At 43.8% G+C, this 26,685-nt stretch overlaps 1 protein-coding gene across 1 annotated transcript in view; it reads right to left on the bottom strand.

Moving 5' to 3' along the window:
- Nucleotides 1-26,685, bottom strand: part of MACF1 (microtubule actin crosslinking factor 1) — a 280,203-nt gene that overhangs the window by 184,610 nt on the left and 68,908 nt on the right. The window contains 3 exon segments of the mRNA XM_036348376.1: nucleotides 1,830-1,922; nucleotides 6,276-6,353; nucleotides 10,652-10,741. Of these exon segments, the coding sequence (XP_036204269.1) occupies nucleotides 1,830-1,922; nucleotides 6,276-6,353; nucleotides 10,652-10,741 (261 nt within the window).

The following is a 26,685-nucleotide window of genomic DNA, read 5'->3' as shown; positions in this document are numbered from 1 at the left end:
ACACACACCCTCTCTCCGCCCCCCCTACCCCCCACCATGGGACGGCCCCGAGTCCCGGAGTGCTGCCCCGATGCCCTGCCTCCGAGCGGCTGCCGGGCCCCACCCTCGTGGTGTGCACATGAGGCCGCGGAAACCCAGGCAGAAGCCACACGCAAAGCAGCTGCCGGGACCCCCACACCCCCACGGGGCTGCAGGAATCCCAGCAAAAGTCGCACAGAGCAGCCACCGGCCCTGCTCCCACTGCCCCGTCCCTGCTGTGTGTGCTGCCATCTTGTAACAGCATTATGGCGTGAGGGTCAATTTGCATATTACCATTTTATTATATAGGATAGGACAAAAGACCTGACTTCTTCAACAAATAGCAAGGAGATGGAGAGGAAAATTTAATTCAATATGTGCATCTTGTTTAAGGCCACCTCATTGTTCCACAAAAATACATGTTACCTCCGCACTTTCCTAAGCCTAACCATGCTGCCAATTGTCAGCACTAGCTCCAAACCAGAGCCCCAAGAAATAAGCTCTAAACTCAGAATTTTCTCAAGTTCTTAGGAATTATGGCACACCTGCTGTTCTGCCTTGAACCAGCAGGTGGCGCTAACTCACCAAGTAAGACATCCCAATGGCCTCAACCCCAGGAGTCAATACTTTGAGATACCACATCAGCCTTCTTTTCTCACCTGCCCAAGAAGTGCTCCCTCTAGTCTATCAGCCTCCTGTACAGCAATTGGGTATGGGCGAACTGTCGGAGAAATGGCTTTGCTTAGTTTTGTTAGTGATTCAAGACAGTCTTTTTATAAAGATAGGGCTATACTTACTTGAAAAGGACTGGCTTTATGAAAGCCCTGTGACTGAACACTACCAAGATGTCACTGTTCTTGGGTGTGATGAATGCTACAAAGTTGTGCTTACAAACACATGTACAAATCCATCTAGTAAGGTGCTTGCTATGGAATGAATGTTTGTGTCCCCAATGTGATTGGATATGGAGGTAGGGCATTTGGGAGGCAACGCTCACATAAGCCTTGCGGCGTGAGGGTAATATGCAAATTGACCCTCACACCATAACGCTGTTACAAGATGGCAGCGCGCACAGCAGGGACGGGGCAGTAAGAGCAGGGCCGGTGGCCGCTCTGTGCGAAAGAGGTGATGAGAGGAAGACCCCATAATGAAATCAATGCCATCATAAAAAGATGAAGAACACGAGATCTCTTTCTCTGCCTGCATTTACGAAGGAAAGGTCATGTGAGGACATAACTAGGGCCTCGCCAAGAATCCAACCATACTGGCACCCGGATCGCAGATTTCTAACTTCCAGAACTATGAAAAAGAAATGTCTGTTCTTTAGCACCCAATCTATGATAGTATTTCGTTAAAGCAACACAAATGACTAAGACAGTGTTACATTAACCAGGCCTGTTTTAAGATCATTAGAGACGAGGAAAAGTCTACATCAAAACAGGATTAAAAGCCTTCACTGCACCGTTTAAAGCATCACAACCAACATCTGTCCCCACCCTCATACTCTGAGAACCTAAAGATCCAGGTTTGACTCAGCTGTGCAGACTTCTAATAGCCACACTGCCAATGACAGGGCCAAGCACAACAAGGTAAAAATCCCATTGCATCATGAAAATGATTAGGAAGTTCTGGGTTTAGACTGCAAAAGCTTTATTTCCAGGTCAATCCTTATCTTTCTTTCCAACTCCCATCTTACCCTTGTTCACTGCCAAATACAGAGAAGGAAGGCTCAGTGTGCCTGTGGGAGGCAGTGCAACTTCCAGGCCATGTGCGAAACAAGCCACAAGGACCCTAGGTTTCACAGACCCTACCTGGAAGTGCAAAATGATGGTCCAGATCAGGCCCAGGGTCAGCTTGGGGTTGCCATCTGTAATGTCATCATTGCGAATATTCACTAGTTTCACCTGAAAAAGAAACAAAAGCTGTTCTCAGAGTTCTGTCACTTTTGGTTTGATTTCATTTTTATAGATTTTTATCATTTATATTCAATTAAATTGATTTTTAGTGTACAATTCTGAGTTTTAAAACACGTATAGATTTGTGCAACTATCACCATAGTAAGAATAACGGAACAGTTCCATCATCCCGAAAAGATGACCCCCTGCTGCCCTTTGGTAGTCAAACCCTGCCCCCACTCCTAACTCCCAGCAGCCACTCATCTGTTCCCAGTTTTGCTTTCTTCAGAATGACGTAACTGGGATCATACAGTACATAATGTTTTGAACTGGCTTTTTTTCACTCAACACAATGCCCTTGAGATCTCCATCCCTGTTGCTGCATGTATCAATAGATAGATCCTTTTATTGCGGAGCAGTCTTCCACTGTATTGACACACAACACCGTGTTCACCATTTCATCCACTGAAGGGCACTGAGGTTGTTTCTTGGAGCAATTATGCATTAAACTCCTGCATTCATGTACAGGTTTCTGAGTGAGCATATGTTTCATTTCTCTGGAGTAAGTTCCTAGGAGTGGGGCTGCTGGGTCATATGGGTATATGTTTTGCTTTATAAGAAATTGCCAAACTATTTCCCAGTGTGCTATTTTACATTCTCAGCAGCAAAGCAAACTTGCAAGCACATGGTATAGTGAGTTGCTTTTTATTAAGTCATCACAACCCTATTTATTTTTTAAGGTTAAGGGGGAAGGGGGGTGCCTCTTCTCCCTCATCAGTCTTTGATCTGCTCCAGTCTCCATTTTCACTCCATTTCCAATCACTTTGTCACTGATATTCCCCCCTGCTCATGGCTCCCATAGCATCTGCTTTACTCCTGAAATCTCACTCCAACAACACAATATGCACAGACACACAGACTGCCCCCCCGGCTAGGGTGATCCACCATCCAGTGAGCAGGAAACAGCGCTTTCCTGGGCTGTGGGACTTCCAGTGCTGAATCCAAGAGAGGCCTGGGAAGCCAGTCCACTTCCACCACCTCCACCCTGTGAGCCTCTTCTGTCAAACCCTCCCGGAGCTCCTGTTCAGTTGCAGCAAACTGTCCTTGAGCTGCCCTCCATTTCTCTCTTCAATTGAACTGAAACCTGTGTGGCTCCAATGAACCCCAGTAACTTTAAGCAGAAGCCTCAATCTTCCCTTGCACTCACAGTGGCCAGTACTATAGAATGAATGCATGTGCCATCCAAAATGCAGATGTCAAACCCTAATTCCCATTCTGATGGTATTTGGAATTGGGGCATTTGGGGTGATCAAGTTGTGAGGGTGGGACTCTCAGGAATAGGATTAGTGTCCTTACATAAGAGACCCCCAACGAGCCCTCTCGCCCCTTCCATGATGTTAGGACACAACTAAAAAACAGCTGTCTCTGAACTGGACCTCACCAGACACTGAATCTGCCTTGATCTTACACTTCCCAGCCTCCAGAACTGTGAGAAATAAACTTCTATTGTTTGTAAGTCACCCCGTCTGTGGTGTTTTTGCTCGAGCAGCCTGGATGACTGAGACACCTGGGCCAGGTCTTTCCCTTTTCTGAATCTCAGTCACCCTCTGGGCGTGGAAGAAGCTGCCCTTCCCATCTGAGAATGCAGTTTTTTAACCAATCACCATGACAACCCACAGTTGGTCGGTCAGTATTAGCTGCGTCCACCTTCTTCAGTCCCACCTCCATCACTTTTCCTTTTTATTCTGAAGTCCATCCCCCTGGGCCAAACCACGTGCCCATCTCTGCTAACTCTTCCCTTGACGACTGCAGCACCTAGCTCCTATTACTCTTTCCCACCGTCTTCCTCCCATCTTTCCTGGGGATTTTAGCACTTATCTCAATGACCAAATATCACCCTATCTGCCTCCTCAATTCTAATGACTTTCATTTTTCCTCTGCATCGGACACTGCACAGCTACGACGTGTGCACCATCACAAGGAACTGTTCTAGAGTTCTCTCTGCCCACACTCTCCGCCATCCACTGTTCCTGCCTGCCCACATTCTCATTCCACCAAAGTAACCAAATCATGCTTGGTCCTTATTTAGACTTCTAAATGGGAGTCGAACTGCTGGATCACATCAATTCCTCTCCATTTATCTTGTTCATTAAAGCCCCCTCTAGTTTCCTCTAACTCTAGACACAGACATTTCAATGCTGCTTTCTCTAGTACCTTGAACACTTTAGCCTCCAATTCTCCTACTGCTTTTCATTTATCAATTTATTTCAGCAAATATTTATGAAGTGCCAATTATGGACCATTTTTATGACAAGTGATGAAGATAAAAATGGTAAGTAAAATTCATGTTTCCTTGTCCTTACAGGGCCTACAGTGCATTAGAATAAACAGAGAAACAACAATAAAGTAGTATCTATACTAACAAAAGGGTAATATGCTAATTAGACTGGACATCTTCCGGATGTCCTTCCAGACGTCCTCCCAGACAAAGCCACAGTGGCTGCAATGGCCGAGGGCCGGCAGCCGCAGTGACTGTGAGGGCGGGTCCAGCACCGCAGTCCCTTTTGCAGAGGCCATGGGAGAAGGCCCTCAGGAGAAGGCAGAAGGGAGAAGGCCGGCGCTGCGGGAAAAGGGAGAAGGTGAGAAGGCTGGTGCTGTGGGAGAAGGGAGAAGGTGGTAGTTAGGCAGTTAGGGAGATGAGGCCAGGAGGGGAGAGCAGTTAGGGGGATGAGGCCAGGAGGAGAGAGCAGTTAGGCAGTTAGGGGATCAGGCCGGCAGGGGAGAGCAGTTAGGCAATTAGGGGGATCAGGCAGACAGGGGAGTAGTTGGGGGTGATTAGGCAGGCAGGTGAGTGATTAGGAGCCAGTGGTTCTGGATTGGGAGAGGGATCCCGATTGGAGAGGGTGCAGGCAGGGCTGAGGGACCCCTCCCAACCCCAACTCCTACACGATTTTCATGCACTGGGCCTCTAGTTATATAAGAAGCAAACTGCTATGGGAATAAACAGAAAGAAAATTTCCCAAGTTAATGAGAATTGCTGATAAGAATGACAAAAAATTAATTTTAAAAATATGCATACCATTTAATGTTTTATTGTCCCCTGATGTTGCCTAGCAACTGTAGTTATCCCAAATCTTCTCCATACAGCTCTCCCTAAGCAGATGAACTCTGACTCCCTCATCCATCTTCCTCTCCACCACAAACTATCTCTGTACAGTATCTTTATCCAGTCATCCTTCCTTCTCCCTGTACCTCAGAAGAGAGGCATTTTTCTTTTCTTTCTCAAAGAGAACCACACCGGCTATGCTCTGGATCTCACCCCTCACCCCCTGGACTTAGTTCCATCAATTAGGGATACAATGGGAAGAAAGATGGTTTGTAGAAAACAGCATGGATAGAGGAAAGAGCATTAAACTACACATTAGGAGATCTGGGTTAAAGTCCTAACATTGCTCTAACTTGTTCTGTTATTTGGAGCAGGTCATTTCACCTGTCTCCATTTCCTTCGCTATAAATGAAAAATCGTAAGTCTAGCATTCCATGGCTCTTCATTCTCCTCACTCACGTTCAGTCTTTCTCTCTTCACTGTCTTCTCCTATGTCTAAAAATACATTGCTGTCTTCCTTCCTTACCTAGAAAGTGATAACCTTCTTTCCCTTCCTGTATCCAGGTCCAATATACTCTAAACACTATTCTGCTCTATTAAAACTGTTCTCGCCCTAATCGGTTTGGCTCAGTGGATAGAGCGTAGGCCTGCGAACTGAAAGGTCCCAGGTTCGATTCCGGTCAAGGGCATGTACCTTGGTTGCGGGCCCATCCCCAGTAGGAGGTGTGCAGGAGGCAGCTGATCAATGTTTCTCTCTCATCGATGTTTCTAATTCTCTATCCCTCTCTTTTCCTCTCTGTAAAAAATCAATAAAATATATTTAAAAAACAAAACAAAACTGTTCTCTTAAGTCATCAATGTCTACCAGCCAAGACCTCTTCCTCAGACCTTCATGACACCCCCCCCCTCATCTAATTTTCATGATAATGTGGCGCTCTGGTTTCCCCTTTTCCTGGGTGCTATACCTTTTTACTATCTTCTTTGCTGGTTTACCTTTCATCTTCCCTTTGATCTCCATCTAGCATCTAACTCTCCTCGGTGAACACTCTCCCGCTCAGGAAGGCCACAGCTCTCTGTAAGGACTACCAAACGATTTGTCCAACCAAAATACAGCTGCTCACAAGCGAGTAGGACAGAACTGGGTCAGTCCGATTTAGCAATTTCTGAGGGCTTACTAGGGGCTTGGAGAAATTCCCTAAATAGGAACTTCATACCAACATTCCCTGGCTGAATGAGGAACCACGCGATACTCTTACCTGTCGCCGCTTTAGGAAGTCCAGGGCAATCTGCACATTCTGCAGCCTATGAAAACGCATCCTGCCCTTCTCTCGGGGCTGCAAACAAAAAAGGGGGTGTTAACTTCAGCTACACCAATTTATCCATGAAGACCACTTTCCACTTCCATTTCAAAGACAAAGAATTCCTCACGGTGGAAGCCAGGCGTGGGAGCATTACATACAGCACCTTCAATGGCAGGACATGCCTGGGTCACCATGCTGTTAGGCCTCCAAAAGGCCTTATTTACCACTGTAATTCCCGTGAACACATGGCACGGTTTGACTACTAATGCTGAACCAATGCTGCAGCTTCTCTGCAGGTTCTTCTGCAGTCCTACATGGCAGAACCTGATTCTGGAGGTGAGACTGATCGGGACAAAGACTTCGGCTCTTTGGCTCCTAAAATCACGGTTAAATGCTATTGTAAAGGCAGAGTGGAAAGTCTTAATTGCATATTGCACAGTAATGGACAGAGCAAACCTTATTGTAAACCTAACAAAAGATTCCAGAGGTAGATAATTTTAAATGAAGGAATGAGGAGTTACATATGCTCAGTAAATACATTTTTAAAAATCCAAAATGAGAGGCAAAAATCAGGAAGAAACCTATTTTCCAAGAAGATGGGTGTCCATGCAGAAAAGTTACCCTTTACTCCAGTAAGAAATACCCAGAGTTAACAAAACCTTGGTGATGTAGGGAAGTTCAACATGAGAACCAAAGAAAGGTATTTTCTGCCAGTCACTGAGTCCTGGATGTCACACGGCCCAGCAGAGGAGCCCATCTCCACCGGTGCTTCTGGTATCCTAGCCACAGCTCCACTACCACCCACTCAAAAGGACATGAGGTCTATTTGCCCAACAAGTACATGCAGGATGGCTATCTACTTCTGGAATGTTTTCTCCTCTTACTTTCCAATGTTGCTTTTATCTTCCTAACACTGGGACTAAAATATCAATCTCACTAGATTATATCCAGTTCATTTATAAATGTCAAATTGGGACTAATTAAAGGCTGATAAAATATAAAGTAGCTCTGTTGTGGGCACCTGCAGAGGAAACAGTCTCCCAAGTTGAAGTGAGCAAAAAATGACCCAACAGGTGGAAAGATAAGGGTGGAGACATCTCCCTGGGTGCCCCCAACACTTCGAAGCAACATTCCCAAACTACGATATTCTATAAGGATGTTGACGCTTCTCTGGGCCACTTCTGAAATCAAAGGTTTAGGAAAAATCTTTTTAGCAAGTACCTCTCCTCAGCCATTTCAGCTAAGTTATTGTAAATATGGTTTAAAGAATGACAGAGCCTGTGAAACTGAAGATTCTAAGGCAATGGGAAGGGAGATCAGTGAAGTGAAAAGATGACTTTAAGAGGACAGGGAATGGAAATATTGCCTCATCCCTATTTCTTGAGAAAGATTATGAGCTATAATTTATGGCCTACAAGCAGGAAATGCCCCCTCCACACATCCTAATCTTTACTCCTATGTACTCCCCACCAAAAATAAATAACCTTGCCCTGGCTGGGTGGCTCAGTTGGTTGGAGCACTGTTCCGTAAACCAAAAGGTAGCAGGTTAAATTACTGGTCAGTGCATATACCTAGGCTGCAGGTTCGATCCCCGGTTGGGGCACGTACAGGAGGCAACAGATCAATCTCTCTCTCTTTCTCTCTCTCTATCTCTCTCACAAAATCGATAAACATATCCTTTGGTGAGGATTAAAAACAATTATTAAAAATAAATCACCTTAAGAACATGCAGGTTAAATCTGTGTCCTCTGCAGCAACTAGCGATATTATTGACCAAGGCAGAGTATCTCCATGCAGTGAGTGGTTTGCAAACAACAGACTACTTTAAAAACAAATGACATGGTGTGTAGTGAAAACCCAGAGGCTAGAGAGGTGGAGAGAGAGTACCTACCAGTTAGTCTGGATAAGCAACTAACTGCCATGCTATCAATTAAACTTTCCACAATTTTGCAATCTGGACTCAGGCAACACAGCAAGGCCACCAGAAAGCTATGGGGCTCCAGGTCTCAAACGAATCTGACACCACACCATTGTTCTTTCTGTGCCAACCATTCTCAGATAAGCAAAATAATTCCCACTTCAGGATCATCTAACAGTGCCAGGGCACAATTAGTTTTAACCACATTCTTTGGGACCCAAATTCCCAGGTGGATAGTGAAGAAGACACTTGGTAACAGGAGACCTGGAGAACCTCAAACTCTCTGATGGCCCTGCAGTGCCAGCTGGGATGCTGGCATCGCTGGGAGGACCTACTACATCATCATCATCTTCCTCCTCCTGCTCCTCGCTGTTTGCATGGCGCCAGGAGGGCATGCTCACCAGACGGAGGGTCTTCAGCCCTGCTGGCTCCTTTGGCCACCAACCAAGGCAACAACGTGACAGAGTAACAGAAAATGCACAACACAAAAATGAAAAGGAAATGAATGCAACATTAAACAAAGCGGATGAAAATATCCTCCCACATCCAAAAAGATGCAAGACCAGAACAGATGGTTTTACTGAGCATGTCTTATGTTGAAACACATCTTCAATCCTCCATGGCCACCCACCCTCTCTGATTTATGAATCAATGAAGGGAGAAAGAAACAATGTGAATAACCATGAAAGAGATATTTGGATTATTTTCAATGATAAGATGATATCCTCTGAATATCTCCATAAACACCTGTAGGTTTTCAAAGGTTAGGAAAATTACATTGAAGTGGTTTTAACCTGTTTTGTAAGCAATGTCACCAAAATGTCACTTTCCACTACAAGTTCACTCAAGTTCATCAAATATGCCGGGCAAATTGCAGAAAATGTAACTTGGTGAGCACTGAAGAGTAAAGTCCAGCTCAGTGAAGGTGAAATTCTGAATATATATGAGATTTATAAATGAGGGCCAGAGAAGGACTAGAATTCATCTTGTGCTGGCTGTGTTGATAAGAGCACCTGTCAATTGAAGGCCATTAAAAATTATAAAATTAATTCTACTGCAAGGCAAAAAAGATGTGAAACCAAAACACAGAGCCATTCAGAGGGAAGGCAGGGGAGGGTGGGTGGGAAGAGACCAGCCAATGAACTTGGATGCACATATGCATAACCCGTGGACACTGACAATGGAGTGGTGAGGGCCTGGGGGGCAGGGGGACAGACAGGAGCAGGATGGAAGAGGTTAATGGAAAGATGTAATACTTTCAATAATAAAGATTTTTAAAATGTAATATTTTCAACAATAAAGATTAAAAATAAAACCAAACACAGGGCCCAAGGGAAGCCAAACCCAATCCTAGAAAAAGCTCAGTATTACTTAGGGAGTAAAATCTAATGTGCCAAATTCTGTACTTAAAACACAACAAACAATGACTAAGAATCACCAGTGGCAGTGGGTGGGCTGAGCTTCCCAGACTACTCAAGCTGTGCACCTCTCCTCAGTTCTCCTTCCTCACAGATGTTTCCAGTATTCAACCTTAGACTGTTCTAAATGAAAATGATGTCATCTACCATGCTAGAGATAGAACAGAAACTGCACAGGATCATCTGCTTCCATTTGGCTCAAATCTATTGAACAATGGGCTCGCCAAGTGAGGTTTTTTTGATCCTGCAAAAGAAGCAAGTATAAGAACTATCATCTGACAAGCCAAGAGGCTCCCAGGAGATTTGCCCTCAGATGTGTAGGTGTTGCCCATAAGCAATGTTTGAACATTCTGGGAGGAGGCAGGCATAGTTAATTGTCCAAGGAGCCCAAATATACTGTATCCAGGGCTGTGCTCAGACATCAACCTCAGCATTTCTCCAAACCGGTGAGACTCAGTGAATCATAGAAGGGAGGTGAATTGAAAAGAAGCAAACAAACAAAAAACCACTTGGGCTTTTAAATGTAAACTTCAGAACCTGAGCTGAATACAGGAAATAAAACAATTCACAATAAATAGGAAAGACTCCATATAGACTAGAAATAAAACTCTAAGAAGAAAACTACACCTTGTTAAAAAAAAACACAAACCTTTAAATGTGAACCTCCAATTCCTAAAATACTACTAGTGTCTATAAATGGATAAAAAAAACAAAGAAGGAGAAAATAAGCAGTTATCAAATGAATATAACCGATACCTGGACCTATCAAGAAGTGAGAATATTTGTCACATCAATTTGAATTAAGATAAAATCACATCATATGTAAACTGTAAGTCTGAGTTAGACATAAAGCCCACCAATAATCTCTTCTACTTCTTCCTCCCACATAACAGAGCAAGCAGTGACGGCCACTGCCCTACCACTCAGCAAGGTGGAACAATACATAATTTATGGACCACGCCTGTGAGGTCACTCATTAGGAAAGAGTAGCTCACCAGTTTGATGCCTGAGAGGACCTCCAGCAGAGAGATCAGGTTATGGCCATCACGTAGATCTTCATAAAGATCATTGATGTGCTTGCGGACCTGTGCATGAGAGTAAAACAAGACTGCTTTTTACTTGATCTTAAATTATTTTATTATCTACACAAGAATCTCTGTAAATACAAATTTAAAAATTTGAAACTGGAAACAATAATAAAATTCAGGAATTTTCAGGTTGGAATACAACACATGAACACTTACCAGAAGTGTGTTTTTAAACTTGAAGCCAGATTTATTACACCCTCTAGCCAACCCTGAACAATATTCTTTTTTTAAAAAAATATATTTTATTGATTTCTTACAGAGAGGAAGGGAGAGGAATAGAGAGTTAGAAACATCGATGAGAGAGAAACATCGATCAGCTGCCTCCTGCACACCCCCCACTGGGGATGTGCCTGCAACCAAGGTACATGCCCTTGACCGGAATCGAACCCGGGACCCTTCAGTCCACAGGCCGACGCTCTATCCACTGAGCCAAACCTGTCAGGGCCTGAACAATATTCTAAAAGTTTGGACAAGGAGATAGGGAGTCTTAATCATCCTGAAACACCTCAGGAATTATTATGGATCAAAATGTGTACTGCCCAGCCAGTTTAGCTCAGTGGATAGATCACCAGCCTATGGACTAAAGGGTCCCGAGTTGGATTTTGGTCAAAGGGCACATGCCTCAGTTGCAGGCTTAATCCTTAACCCTGGTCTGGGCATGTGCAGGAGGCAACCAATCATTGTGTCTCTCTCACATCGATATTTCTCTCTCTATGTCTCTCCCCCTCGCTTCTACTCTCTCTAAAAATCAATGGAAAATAACCTTGGGTGAGGATTTTTTAAAAAGTGATACAATGCCAGTGATGGTCAGATGAGTTCAGCCAGAGTTAGAAGAGCGTTCTAGAGAGTGCTGGAAAGAAAACTAGAATGCTAGGTACCAGTGCTTCATAGGGTGCATATCTAATGTAACCCCTATTACCAAATATTTCTAACAGTGAATTTGAGAATTATTTTCCTTCTGGGAAAAACAATTTCAATTTTATAACAGAAACTATGGAAAAACAAATCTCACTTTGGAAAAATGTATGGTTAAAGTCAAATACTGTGCAAAATTCTTCACATGTTATCTCATCTCTCCCTCGCCCCTATAAGGCATGTTTCATTAATATTCCTATTTTATGCATGAGGAAATGAGGCACAAAGAGGTCAATAACCTGCCCAGTATCACAAGTGGAAAAGCTGGCCTGTTTGGTCTTTTCGAATTTTAGGCTTTGCCATTAACTACTATGCTTTATAATCAGCCATAATCTCCTTTATTTACTAAATCCAAATTACTGTCCTGTGAGGTTTATTTATGACCCATATTCTACAGGAGAAACTGAGGCTCTCCGATGTTAAGGTCACATAGTTTTGGCAAGTAGCAGGTCTTCTGATTCCAAGTCTAGTGATAAGTTCACTGAGTGACGCTCACATCACACAATCAGAAGAGTAGTCGAAATTACAAGGAAGAAGATTCATTTTCAACATGAAATAAATAATTTTCTAGAAAATAATAAAAAGAATTAGTTTTAGAAGTAGTAAATTTATAGTCACTGGAATTTTTCAAGCAGAGACTAGGAGAGATTTCTACATCTGTGTCAAAAACTGAACTATAGTCCTTTCCAATTGTAATATCTAGCATTCAAAATAGAAACGGAATCAGAAAAGATAAACACTGGAAATCTCTGGGAAGACTTCCTGAAAGAGAGAGGACTTGAAAAATTACAAAACGTTTTGATAGAAAGAAGATGGGGAAACCATATAAGACAAGGTATAGAGGTGGGAATATGCAAGGTAGGCATGTTTGTATGTGTGTGTTAAGGAATAAGGTGGCAGGCAGATTACCCAATTGAAGGAAATGGTTCATGATGACTGCATAATAGCTTTCAAATACTAAAAGAACATTTCTTCAATTTCTGTGCTATTTACAATATACTCGCTAAAGGCATGACACACTTTTTAGTTTAATCTGCAACATTTACATTTTTTTCCATCACTTAAATCTAGACAATTAACAAACCAATACATCCAGTTCAGACTTGTAGCATTTGTTGATTTCCAGGGTGTAAATACTCCCCCACCATGACCAATTTCAAGCTGCTAATATATCACTAAGTGTGATGTTGGGAAGAAAAGTACAGTAGCACACCATTATATAGTATTTTCATCATAGAGACACAATTTACATAATTAACCTCAAGAACATAGACAATAATAACATGTAGTAAAATAATTATGAAGTAATGAGTTTTGAGTATTTACTACCTTTATTTTAAGTAGAATGTATTTAACTGTAAGTTTATATAATTTAACTTTTAATAATGGCTATGCTTAGCAACAAACTCACAAAATTTAACATTTGCCTCTTGTGAGTCCTTTCAAGCTGGTTCCAGCACACCAGTGGCTCCAAGATTTCAAGACCTCTCCCTCAAATGGGACCAAGATATCAAACTCTGCAACTGAATAGCCACAATGTCTCACTAACAGAAACAAGCAGTCATGATGGTTGGAAAGGGGGATTTGAGAAATTCAGTTTTAAATACACAGACAATAGGGTGGTGAAGGCCTGGGGTGAGGGGCAGGGGCGGGGTGGGAGAGGTCAATGGGGGGGAAAGGGGACATATGTAATACTTTCAACAATAAAAATTTAGCCCTAACCAGTTTGGCTCAGTGGATAGAGCGTCGGCCTGAGGACTGAAGGGTCCCAGGTTCGATTCCGGTCAAGGGCATGTACCTTGGTTGTGGGTGCATCCCCGGTAGGAGGTGTGCAGGAGGCAGCTGATCGATGTTTCTCTCTCATCGATGTTTCTAACTCTATCCCTCCCCCTTCCTCTCTGTAAAATAATCAATAAAATATATTTTTTAAAAAATAAATAAAGATTTAAATACATTGATTTTAAAATGGCAACAAAGAACCTGCAAATGGAAATGGTTCTTGAAGCAGCTGGAAATACCAGAATTCAATCTGGGTCAGCTGAGAATTTAAGTTTAGAAGTCATATGCATAGAGGTGCTGGGCTGGAGACATGGGAAATGTTGGGCTTTCTGGGTTAGGGGCAAGAAAAAAGAGCAGAGTGCTAAGGACTGAGCCTGAGGGAATAGCCGAAATTAGAAGGCAGAGATGGGAAAGCAATCAAGGATGGGCGGAGGGGTGAAAGAGATAGACAAAAACACCAAAGAAGTATAATCAAGGAAGGGTGATCACCAGTATCTTATGCTGCAGAACAAGAAGGATGAGGACTAAGAAGGGTTTTTCTAATTTTCCTATAAATAAGAGTGTTCTGTGATAATACTTTTCTAAACAGTGGTGGAATGGAAATCAGATTACAAAGGAATGATAGGTTATAATAATAAATCAGAAAATATTAAATACTTGGTATTAAGGATTAAGAAGAGAAGAGACAACAGTGAGGGATTTACTTTTGATAGATAACACTTGAACACAGGGTATAAAAATTGGAAATGGGCATTGAATAATTATTTAAATGAATTATAGTAGAGTTGAGGACCAAGTGAGATCGTGTTATCAGTAGCACGCTAAATATTACAGAGTACTGAAAAGAAAAAGGAGACACTTTGAAATGTAGAGTTAATTTCACATCAAGGCCTCAAAATTCCAGTTATGTTTTATGTCTGTAAATAGCAAAATTCAACAACCTTATAAGAAACTTAGTGGAAAACTAGCTTATTATATCTCTCAGTCTTTCTCTGATTATAATAATACAATAACTATTAAAACAAATAGAGAGAGAGATAGAGGTAAATAGAAAAGGAGAGTGGGGTGAGCTGTTCTGATGTTTATCTTTCCGGAGAATTTTCAAGAACAGAGGACAACAGTCTGTTTATGAAGCATATTGGTCACAGCTCTGCCAAGAGAAGATAAAGAACTAGCTAACATTTACTCATTCTTCTATGTCAGAAATTTTTCAAATGCAGTGATGGGATTTGGAGGGCTCAATTAACATCCCAAAGTCACACGGCTAGTAAATGGCCAGGCCGATCAAGTCTAGGTCTGCCCCATTCTAAAGTTTTTACCTCTTCTGCAAATAGTAGGCTGACTCTAAAGTTTTCCACAAATGTCTTAAGAAAAAGTCCAGTGAACTAAGCATCAGAAGTTTTAGGGGCAGCCATATGAAGCCAAGAGTGCTCAGGAATCATCAATATGTATGTCTCCAACAAACAATAATGCTATTCTGTCAACAAATAAGATGAAATGAAAACTTCAACTATCCAGGTCCTTGACTATTTGTACTCCCTGTGAAAATCTCTGTCAAAATTAGTGACTGCCTATAAAGAATATACATGAAAGGCTAACAAACACATGAAAAAATGTTCAATATCATTAAACAAACTCATGGAAAGATGCTCAATATCATTAGCCATAAGAAAAATGAAAATCAAAACTACAGTGAGATACTACTTCACACTCACTAGGATGGCTACAATAATTTTTAAAAAACAGCCCAGCCAGCATAGCTAAGTGGTCGAGCGTCGACCTATGAACCAGAAGCTCATGGTTCGATTCCCAGTCAGGGCACATGCCCAGGTTGCAAGTTCAGTCCCCAGTGTGGGGCATTCAGGAGGCAGCCGATCAATGCTTCTTTCTCATCGTCGATGCTTCTATCTTTCTCTCCCTCTCCCTTCCTCTCTGAAATCAATAAAAATATTTTTAAAAAACAGATAATAACTGTTTGTTTGATGTAGATATAGAGAAACTGGACCCTCATATATACTGCTGGTGGGAATGTAAAATGGTGTAGCTGTTCGGAAAACAGGCTGACAGTTCCTCAAAAGGCTAAACACAGGTTACCATATGATCTAGTAATTCCACTCCCAGGTGTATACCTAAGGGAACTGAAAACATATCCAGAGAAAAAACTTGAACATGAATGAATGTTCATAGCAGCATCCATTGTTCATAACAGCCAAAAAGTAAAAATAACCCAAATGTCTATCAATTCATAAATGGGTAAATTAAATGTGGTCCATTCATACAATGGAATGTTATTCAGCAATAAATACTGATAAATGCTATAACATGGATGAAACTTTAAAACATTATGCTAAGTGAAAGAAGCCACTGGAACAAAGAAATAGACCACATATTGTATATCTAGAATAGGCAAATCTATATTCAGAAAGTAGATTATGGCTGCCTGGGGTTGCAGGAGGATATAGAGGGGTTAAGGGTAATGACTACAGGATACAGTGCTTCTTTCTGGGATGATAAGAAACGTTCTAAAATTTATTGTGATGATGGTTGTACAACTCTGATAATACACTAAAAGCCAATGAATTATACACTTTAAACTGCTGGAGGCAAAGAACAACAGTAGTTAACATATAAATGGAAGAAGTCGCTAGAAGGCTAATGGACTTTGATATTCAGCAGGACTGAAAAATCAGCATTTTATTACCCTGCTGCTGGCCAAATGGCTGAAGGCAATCCCCTAAACTGATAATCCTTTTACTGTTTACCAAACTTTACCTTTGCTATGCCTGTTTGCATTCCTAAAGCACAAATGTATATTCAAGTAAATAAAAGCTGATGGGTCAGGGGTTTCAGAGAGCCTCTCCACTAGAAAAGTTTCCGCCTGGCTCTCCATGCCTTCTAAATTTATATTTCTTGTCTAGTGTATCATCCATTTGTGTGTCAGCCCTTTCTCCAGACCTTGAACCCTAGCCGCAAATGGATGCAGCATTCGCATTAAATGGGTGAATTGCATATGTGAATTAAATCTCAAAAAAGCAATTTTGAAAAATTAATGAATGACTAAATTTTGAGAGACCAAGTCCATCCTAACCCAGGTCAATCCTCAACCTCTCTCCCTCCCGCCATGCAGTAATAAGCCAAGGAAAGCTCTGCCCTCCAATTTTTTAAAGATTGGCTTGAAGTTAAGAAAAGAGAAACAGCTTCTCCCAATTTCTGGGTTGCTTTTTTAGCAAAGGCAATAAATTGCACTTAAGTGCTTGGTATCAGAATCTGGGCCCAAAGAGACTTTAAAGATTACTTAACGCTAACACTCTCAGTTTACAGGTGGGAAAAGTGTTGTCCAGAGAAGTTAATATAATTTCTATGGGAAGTGTCAGACCACTGTCTCCTGACTCTGAGTTCAGTGTTCTTTCCCTTCACAAGGCTCCCATGAGACTTGAAGGGCAGAAATGACATGTTAGTAACATTAAATTAAAAGCCCTGGCATCCAGGGGGAGGGTAGCAGGGGGAGTGACAGCAAACTCAGCGGGCACGCCGCATTCTCACCACACCTCTGTCCCCTTCACCACCACCCCCAGGTAGCCAGCAAGAGGTCGCAGCCCGCACCCAGATGCCACCACCCACCCCCAGTTCTCCATCCTAGCCTAGAGCCCAGCCCCAATCGAGCAATCAGGGCCTGCCGGCCACTGGTCACCATCTGTGGGTTGATCAATCTGGGCCAGGCCCCCCACCCAGCTCCCTCAGCATCTGGGAGCCAGGCAGCAGCCCCACCCCCTGCTGCGGCCACTGGTTGCCGTCTGCAGGGAAATCACCGGGGCACTCAGCCCCCCCCCCCGCACCCCCCCACACCCTCACCCCCTGCTGCTCACACCTGCCTTGGCCTGGCACCACTCACTCACCTGCTCCACCATCCCGCTGTGGTCCCACTCTCATCGGGGCCCATCAGGGCCAGGAGCGCCTCTACTACCGCCCAATGCCAGCACCATATCGCTGACACCCACCATGTTCTGCACTGCCCCCTGGTGGTCCGCACATATCATAGTGAGCGGTTGAACTAATTGAACTCCTGGTCTAGGGGACAATTTGCATAGTAGGCTTTTATTATATAGGATAAAAGGACTGCCCCCACCCCAAAGAACCAAGGATTATCATGTAGTATTCTCTGATATCTGCAGAAAACCTGATCTAGAAAAGCTTTCCTCTAAGACCAAGCATGTCAAACTCGCAGCCCACACGAATATTTTTGTGGCCCAGCCAATATAACGGTATGTAAGAAACGTTTTAATAAAAATTTATAACTTAATTTTTACAATATCCTGTTATACATAATTATTAATAACGAACTAAACCTTCCCTAATGATGGATTACTATAATAGTGTTGCATTCATTTCCCTTACTCGCGCCTTATGCGCAGGCGCACCATTTCTCTCCACTAATACTAGCAGTGAATATTTTAGCAGCCAATTGCCATGTCATTAGTCTTGGACTGACTTGTTTGGTGTGCGCAACAGGAAATATTTTGCTTTCGGAGAACAAGAAAAATAGGTTTATTTGCGTTATGCTTATTAATTTGTGCAGTTATTCGGTGTCTGGTAAGTTAATGTTCAAGAAAAAAATATTAATTTTTATTAAAATGTTCTATTATTTTATATGTTAACAATTACTCGTTTATTTCAGCCCTTTGTATTCAGCATGTCTCTATCGAAATAAACCTACGTTTCTATGGAAATTGAAGCTTTTGTGTGTGTTTTTTGTGGCCCACAAAAATGTAAACCTTGTTTATTTGGCCTGTGTTAGCCTTTGAATTTGACATGCTTGCTCTAAGACTGTTAAAAGAAAACACAAGCAGCTCAATTTTCTTGATCCAAACTATGTTGAAGAACAAAAAAAAAAAATAGGTCAGAGGAGAAAGTTTTATTTTTATTTATTTTTTTCTTTCAGAGGAGAAAGTTTTAAAGAGGACAGTGTGTTATTAACGCTCATCTACACTTATTAAAGGATACAGGAAAAGTGAAAGTGAGCCTGGTAACTAACGGCTTTCTGAATTTACATATTTCTAAACTATAAGAGGGAAATTCCTTATTGATTCAGTAGCCAAATTTATCCTCAAGGAAAAGCCTAATGCTAAAAAACAGATGACAATTGACTCATACTTTTCACTCAGGAAAGAACAGTGCTCAAATGCAGGGGGTACAAAGGGAGGCTGGAATCCCTGTGGGAGTAAGTAGAGTGAGAGAGAACCAAGTATAAGGCTCTTTGCAGATAAGAATTCTACCCTCACTCTGTTTTGAGAGTTCCGTAAGTTTTAAGAAGTCTAATAACAGTGGTACCAACAAAGTCTGATTAATTAACCAAGATCCCCTGAAAATTCACAATGGGTAGTTTTCCTTAACAGGCAGGCACTTGGTTACAGGGAACTGAGACACCAAGCCCAGGTGCAGGCCGAACACCGTCAGTGGGGAGTTAGACGCACTTAGAGTGAAATCAAGATCTGAAAACTCAGGTCCAGGCAGAGACAGCCACAAACCACCACCTACGGTCACACTGGGCACCAAAAGCAGCATCCCTTCCCTCGGTGTCTAACCAACACTACTTTGTCAATCTCTTAAACTCTTTGCTCGTCTCCTTCCGGCCTTTCCCACGGATACAAATAAGCAAAGAGGTGTGAAAGTACACACTGTGTTTAGGGAGCAGGGAGCTGTCTCAGGTGGCTACAGCCGGGGCTGTGCAGGAGAGTGGCTGCTACTTCCCTGTGTGCAATTAGCCTCAGGGAAAAACTGAAAACAGTAAAAATGTAGAGTTCAAAACTTCTGCTGGTTTACCTGGAATCTTAACTAAAATTCCAGGAAGGCCAGTGGCTTCCAGATTGCATACATGAATAAGAATGGAACAAACTATTCCATCTGCTAGATTAAATGCTGGCCTTTCCCTAAAGTCAATAGAAACTACCACAGACAGCATTTCTCCTCCATCTTAGGAGCTCCTGCTCTCAGTTCCGTCACATCCTCTCATCCTTTCTTTTTTTTTTTTTTTTTTTTTTTTTTTAGACTTTTTTTTTATACTTTATTGATTTTTTACAGAGAGGAAGAGAGATAGAGAGTTAGAAACATCGATGAGAGAGAAACATTGATCAGCTGCCTCCTGCACACCCCCCACTGGGGATGTGCTCGCAACCAAGGTACATGCCCTTGACCGGAATCAAACCTGGGACCTTTCAGTCCACAGGCCGATGCTCTATCCACTGAGCAAAACCGGCTTCGGCAGGATAGACATTTTTTAACCTGAACCTAGTTGCACCTCTTGAAATGGTAGAACTCAAAAGACAAAAGACAATTTTAATATCAGCAAGGAAGATGAACACCTACAAAGAAAGCGTTATAAAATGATGGCATAATTTTCAATACCAACTACATAAAGCATATTAGGTGAAAGTACTTTTCAAAACCCTTGAATGGGAAAAATTAGCATCTACAATTGATTATCCTGTAACATTATAATTTTAAAAAGTCCAACAACAAATATTATGTTATTTTTAATATATGCAAACAATGCGAAATTATATATAATTCCAAAATTAAATTAGATATAAATTTTATTACCCTGAACTCAGAATGTTGAAAGAAGACCAAGGCAAAATGATATATACAGTATGATACTATATATAACCCCCAAATTATCATTATATATAATTTTGGTTACACATAGCTATAATAAAACCATAAGCTCTTTTGTTTTGGAATTTTCTCAAAATTAAAAATATAATTAGCATGTGATTCCACAACCCTTTCTTCAAAACAATTCAAAGAAGGATCTCAAAGAAATATATGCACACTCACATTCATTGCTCCTTTTTTTTTTTTTTTTTCACAATAGCCAAGAGAAACCCAAGTCCATTAACAGATGAACAGATAAAGAAAATGTGGTCTGTAAATACCATGAGCCTTGAAAACAAAGAAACCGCATCACATGTTACAAGGTGAATGAACCTTTGGGACATTAAGTGAAGTAAGCAAGTCACAAAAAAAACAAATACTGTGTGTGATTCCACTCACACAAAGTATCTAAAGTAGTCAAAGTCACAGAAACAGAAGGCAAAAAAGTGGTTGTGCAGATCTAAGGGAGGAGGCAATACTACAATATTATTGACTATATTCCCTAATTAGGGAGAATTAGGGTCCAATGTGTACAGAGATCCAGTGTTGAAAGATGACAATTTTCTAGAGATCTGTTGCACAGCAGTGTAAATATAATTAACACCACTGAACTGTACACTTAAAAATGGTAAAGATGGAGTAAAGAAGGAAGAATCATAGGAATACGTTTCCACAATACATGATTGTCAACAGATTTTTAGATATGACAACAAAGGCAACAAAAGAACAAAAAAAAAATAAATTTGGCTTCATCAAAAGTAAAGACTTTTTTCCTTCCAAAGACACTATCAAGAAAGTAAAGGACAGCCCACAAAATGGGAGAATTTAGTGGAAACCTTATCTCTGGAAAGACACTTTTACCTAGAATATATAAAGAACTCTCACAGCTCAATAATAAAAGCCAAACCAACTAAACTTGGCAAACGATGAGGACACACTGCTCCATAGAGATGTACACGTGGCCAGAAGCACAGAAAAGATGCTCAACATCAGGGAAACGCAATCTCCATCCGCAATGAGATGCCGCTCCGAGCCACGAGGGTGGTGACAGGTCGGTCCCATGTCACTGGGATTTCCCCAGGATGCCAGGGCTTCCTCGAGGGGATTGATTCCTCGTGGAGAAGGAGGAAGTCTCTGCAGCCACACCTGCCTGGTGCCTCCCAGGCTGTCCCAGTTCCTGCTGTGGGACCTGCACTCAGTCCCCAGACCTCCCAGCCCCACTCTCCTCACAGAAAATCAGGGGAAAGGAACTCACTCCCAGGCTCTCTTTGGCTCCCCACCCCACCCCCCACCCCCCACCCCAGGAGCTACAAGGAAGTGGAGCAGCAGAGAGCGCTGAGCACACAGGGAGCACCTTCTCCATATGAGCACCGCGATTTCCCTGGAGGAGTGACAGAGGGCATTGCCGTTTCACAGATTCTACTCAGTCACTAGTGTAGGGAGCAGCTCTAGGGTCAAGCCTCGTGCTGACCTGTGGCAGGGTCACAAACAAGTCCCAACCTGGAGGGCAGAGCTCTCCTATTATAATTAAGCCTGACCTTGTAGCCCTCCCTAATTCCTTCCTAAGTAGCTAATGGGCTGCGGGAGGTGCAGCAAGTGTTGCCAAAACAAGAACATTTATATACATGTTAATCTACCCTTGTTTTAATCAGACTATAAAATAAAGCATTGGCTTGCAGGCTGGGTCTTCTGTGTCCTCATCCAGGCATGGGAGATCCACTGAGCCCCAGCTGTATTCTCTGGTCTGTCTTTTTTTCAATGCTTCACAGCCCCTCCTCAGGTTCACCATTGGCTGGGCTGGCGCAGCACAACTAGGAGCGCTATCCTGCTTCCTAATTTATGCACTGCCCTCAGGGTGTCGTGTCAAGTTTATTTTCCTCTAATACAGAAGGTTGGCTGCAGGGAAATATGAAACACTTCTTCCCTTTTCTTTCCACTGCACCTACCATAGTATTTTCCAAACGCTAATGTGCAAATCCCTCCAGGATTCCACGTATCCATGGACTTGGCCTCGCCCAGGATTGAAGCAGCAATAGGCCTCCACTCAGCCCCATTGAGCAGGTGCCAGGGAGATTTCGGGGTTCCCAGGGCTCCGAGGAACCCTGCCTCCCCCTGGGAACTGTTCCTCCAAACAATGACGCAAAGGCAGAAACAGCAGGCGAGTGAGGACAGGCGCAGAGACACCCTGGGCCAGGTGTGAACCTGATGATGGTGACAAGGCACACAGGGGTGGAGCAAGTGCGTTCCCTTCAAACACAACTCAGTGTTCCTGACAACCCTAGGGGCGGGGGGCGGGGGACGGGGGGCGATTACCCTGCTTCACCACCAAGACCCTGAAAGCAGAGACGACACAGGACTAATCCGCACCAGTGACCGAGGGTCCAGGCTCTGTCCGTCACCCACACATTTGCATCCAGGGCCTGCCACCCAGGCAGGGACACATCGGGGCTCACGGGGGGGGGGGATGCTCACCCGGGAGGGGAGGCAGCTTCTGCACCAGCCCCAGGACACACACAGCCTGGCACAACCTCTGAGCCCGTTTCTCTGTTTGAGGCCCAGCGGGACAGGGAGGGGCAGCGGCCGGGGAAAGACGGGCCCAGGTGAGAAGTCTCCTTCACAAAGTGCCCAGGAGGCTGGGAGAGTGGGTGCTGCCCGCCACACGGGACAAGGGAAGGCAGCAGGGGGGACCTGAGGGCTGACCTGCGGTTTTGTGAGAGGGGTGAGGGCCCTGACATGAGTCCATTCTCGCCCGAGCTCTTTGTGGGGCAGCAGAGGGCCAGGCCGCCTTTCACTGCGCGGCTTCCGCCCCATCCCATCGCTGCTGCTGGACCGCCGCCCGGGGCCACAGCTTTGCATGCTGCGTGGGCTGGGGCCCTGCTTGGGAGCCTCAGCCGTCCCACCCAACCTGAGCCCAGGGCAGGAATCAGACTTGAACCTGGGGAAGAGGCAGTGGCCAGGAGGCATGGGGTGAGGGCCAGGGCGTGGCCATGTGGGAGCAGAGCTGGGACAGGCAGTTCTGCAGACAGGGGTCTCCTCCAGGCTCAGCTCCGACCCTCACTCTGGCTCATCTCACGCTTACATCCGGGGTCGGGTCCCTGCTTTGTCTGTGGGGTCGGTAGCAGTGCCCACAGCCGGTGACGGGGCCCCTCCCACAGCCGGGATCTCAGCTGCCACCAGCCCTGGGGCCACACGCACCTGGGCCCCTGCTGCCCCTGCTGGTCGTGCTTGTGAAAGGGCCCCACAGGTTGTGAGTAGCACCTGTTTCCCACGCGGATGTAAATCTGCGTCAGCATCTATCACACAAGAGTCCAGCCCTGGTTGGGAGGGAAGGGACAGCAGTCGTGGGCGTCCTTGAATCCCCGTTGTCCCTGAGCCCCGTCCCCCAGCCACAGCAGAGGGGTCCTCCTCTCCCAGCTGGACAGGATCGTCCCACATAGAAACCCCCCAAGGGACTTGGTATCCTCCCCACCCTCTGCCATTCCCCGTGTACCCACCTTTAACAGGCTTGTCGCCATGACTCTCCTGTCACCCCCTTGTTCCAGCCTCGCCCTCACCCCCCTCCACTTTCAACCACCCGCTGAGACAGAGGATGCTCCTCCTGCAGGAGGCCCATGGGGGACAGGTGCCCCTGAGGCCCAGCCTTTCCCTCTCGGGTCAGGACACAGTCCGGCCTTGGGAGCAGAAGTGGTGGGAGGGGTCCCTGGGATTGGAGAGCTGTGTGCTCCCAGGAGCAGGAAGAGGTCCCTGTCAATCAGGAGGAGGGACTGAGGGTCCCCAGTGGATGCAGAGCTCCCAGGACCTCCCGCATCCTCCCTTCCTCTCAGGTCCCCTCTCCAAGGAGCAGCGCAGACCCGAGTACAGACACAGCGGCCCCCAGAGCATTTTCAACCAAAATTCTCATCCTTTCTTGAAGTTTTCTTTGTGGGGATATACTTTATCAGCTACCAGGACCTAGGTATATGGCAAAGGTAATTTAAATACAACCTTAAACTCTAGATTTTTCTTTTTGCTGGTTCTCTAAATGAGGTTATTGCTATATTTCAGATGCTTACATACTTAGTAAATCTCTTTTAAGATTGGACTGATAGTGTTCTCATGTATAAAGATAAAATTAATTTGCTTATTCCAGAACAAAAGAATATTTGGGAATCCAAAAGATCTTAGGTTGGCTAAATCTAGAACTTGAGAGGCTGGGTTGTTTTGTTCTTATACCAGCCTGCTTATGCCGGAAGCCAGTCCATCCTTGCTGCTTGACACAGTCGCTGCAGGGAAGAAACATCTGCACAGCATGTTTCAAGGGACCTGGCATATATGACATACTGTTCTTAATATGTTTGCTCCCCTTCTTAGCGCTATGTGTTTTAATCAAGGTCACCTCTCCAAGAAAGGTTGTTTCCCCAGGTGGGGATTTTTCCCTGAAGCTAGGGATTAACAGGACTAAGGAAGGGAATAAATCAGTAAAACCCCTTAACTAAGTGCCAGGCAGGTAGTTAATCACCTTAACTACAAACAATCACGCTTTAGCTACATAATCTTTACTTAGGATAATCTCCTTCAGTTACTTCCTTGTAGCTTAACAGAACAATAGAGTAGTCACTTGGAATGGAGATAACAAATGCCCTAATCTTTGGAATAGAATGGATAGGATTAAAATCAACTGGTATAAATATAGATGTAACAGGAGAATAAAAGGAGAACCTGGCTGGAGAACCTGGCTGGAGAACCTGGCTAGGGAACCTGGCTAGAGGACCTGGCTGTGCTGATCAACTAAATGCTGTCTTCATGTCCTTCCTTCTTCGCCGACTCCGTCAACACCTTTGGGAACCCCAGGACCTGCGGGGGCAGGACCCCAACATGCTTGCCAATGGCAATATTCACCTGGGTGTACTTGGGGAACAAAGCAAAGAATGCTTGAGTTATAAAAAACAAATTTCAATCCCTAATTCTCAGCCTGAAGTGCAAAGAACTCCAGCAAGGGAGCAATGATTCTGATTAGCAGCGAATCTCTCTCTGAAATATCCTAAAATGAGAAAATGCTGTTGGAACCGAAGGGTGGAAGTCTGAGAAGAGATGACAGACAGCCAAAGATTTAAGTGAAGCTCTGGCTGGTCTCCAATTTCTAACAATGCTATGATGTGTTTGTCTTGCTTCTCTCTCCCTGGGCCTCCTGTCATCACACAGCACTGAGGCAAAGGAGAGGTCCAACAGGCAACATGGGCTACAGATGAACAGCAGGGAACAGAGCATTTGTAGTCAACTACAGAGTTTAGGGGGATAAACTTGAGGCAGGATAAATTTAGTTCTTCCCGGTGTCAATGATGAGGTACGAACACAGGGCAAGTTGGGAGCATATTCAGTGAAAAGAAGAAGTAATTTTGGTCAGAAGACTCATGAGTGATCTTTAGCTCCATCCAGTCACTAGCTGTATAATCTTGGGAAGTCACTTCATCCTTCTAATTTTCACTTTCCTTAGTTGTGAAAATTGAAAAAAGAAAATACTTTTACCTTTTTCAGGGTTATTACAAGGATCAAGTCAGAGAAGATTGTGCCATGTAAGCTATAAAACTACCAAAATATTATTTATTCAAGGCAACAAATCTTTATTGGGTACTTCTTGTGTCTCTGATGCAGTGCTTGGTAGAGAAAGTAGCACAATACAGTCTAGCCCTCAATGAGCACTCTAGCAGAGGAGATCAATGTGTGAACACACAAGACATCTTCAAAGTGATATGAAATAGAAATGAAGCTGCAGTTAATTTAGTCCAAGGGATGAAGGTCAGAGTCTCAGCAAGGTGGTAATGGACCTGAGCCTTGAAGGGTAAGTGGGTAAAAGCCAGGCAGAGGAAGCTGGGACATGCATTCTAGCGGGAGAAAAGTGGATAAGCGAAGAGGGGTGAAAGTACACAGTGTTCAGGGAACAGTGGGCTGTCTCGCGTGGCTACGGCACAGGCTACACAGGGGAGAATGCCTAGAAATGAAGCTCAGCAGATTGGAACCAGTTGTAAAGGGCTCTGCATCATGACAGAATTACATGTCATCAAACAAGAGGCAACTGGTGCACACACTGAAAGGATTAGAGCAGAACATCAGTTTTTCCCTCCCCTTCCTTCTTGTCTTCACACTGAAAAAATAAGACACAGCATTTGCCTTCAAGTTATAATCTAGCAGAAAGACAAATGCTACAGGCCCTGTAACAGGAGTACATAAGGAGTGCAGGGAAGGGCACAAAGAGCAGTCAATCCCATATGGGAGAGTCAAGAAAACATTAAGGAGGTGTTAAGCTGGTTTTATCCAGGCAGAACAGAACTGGGAAGGTATTCCACGCGGAGGGAGCAGCATGCGCAAAGATAGAGTCATGAAACAGCATGGCACATAGTTTGGCAAGAGCTTAAGGTACAAGAGAAATATGATGCTAGAAACTGGAAAAGTAGGAAGAAGCCAGTGCCAGTACTACAAGGGCCCAAGTTCTAAAATTTCAGTTCTGCCTCCTTCTAGTGGTGTGACCTTATACAGGCTACTTAACCTCTCTAAATGTCACTGTCTTTATTGATAAAATGGGAGTATTAATAGAATCTATAGCACAAGGTCACTGAAGG

Source organism: Myotis myotis, unplaced genomic scaffold (genome assembly GCF_014108235.1).
Source record: "Myotis myotis isolate mMyoMyo1 unplaced genomic scaffold, mMyoMyo1.p scaffold_m19_p_2, whole genome shotgun sequence".
Taxonomy (NCBI): Eukaryota; Metazoa; Chordata; class Mammalia; order Chiroptera; family Vespertilionidae; genus Myotis; species Myotis myotis.
Note: the sequence above shows the minus strand (reverse complement) of the source record. Positions and strands in the feature narration are given on the sequence as shown.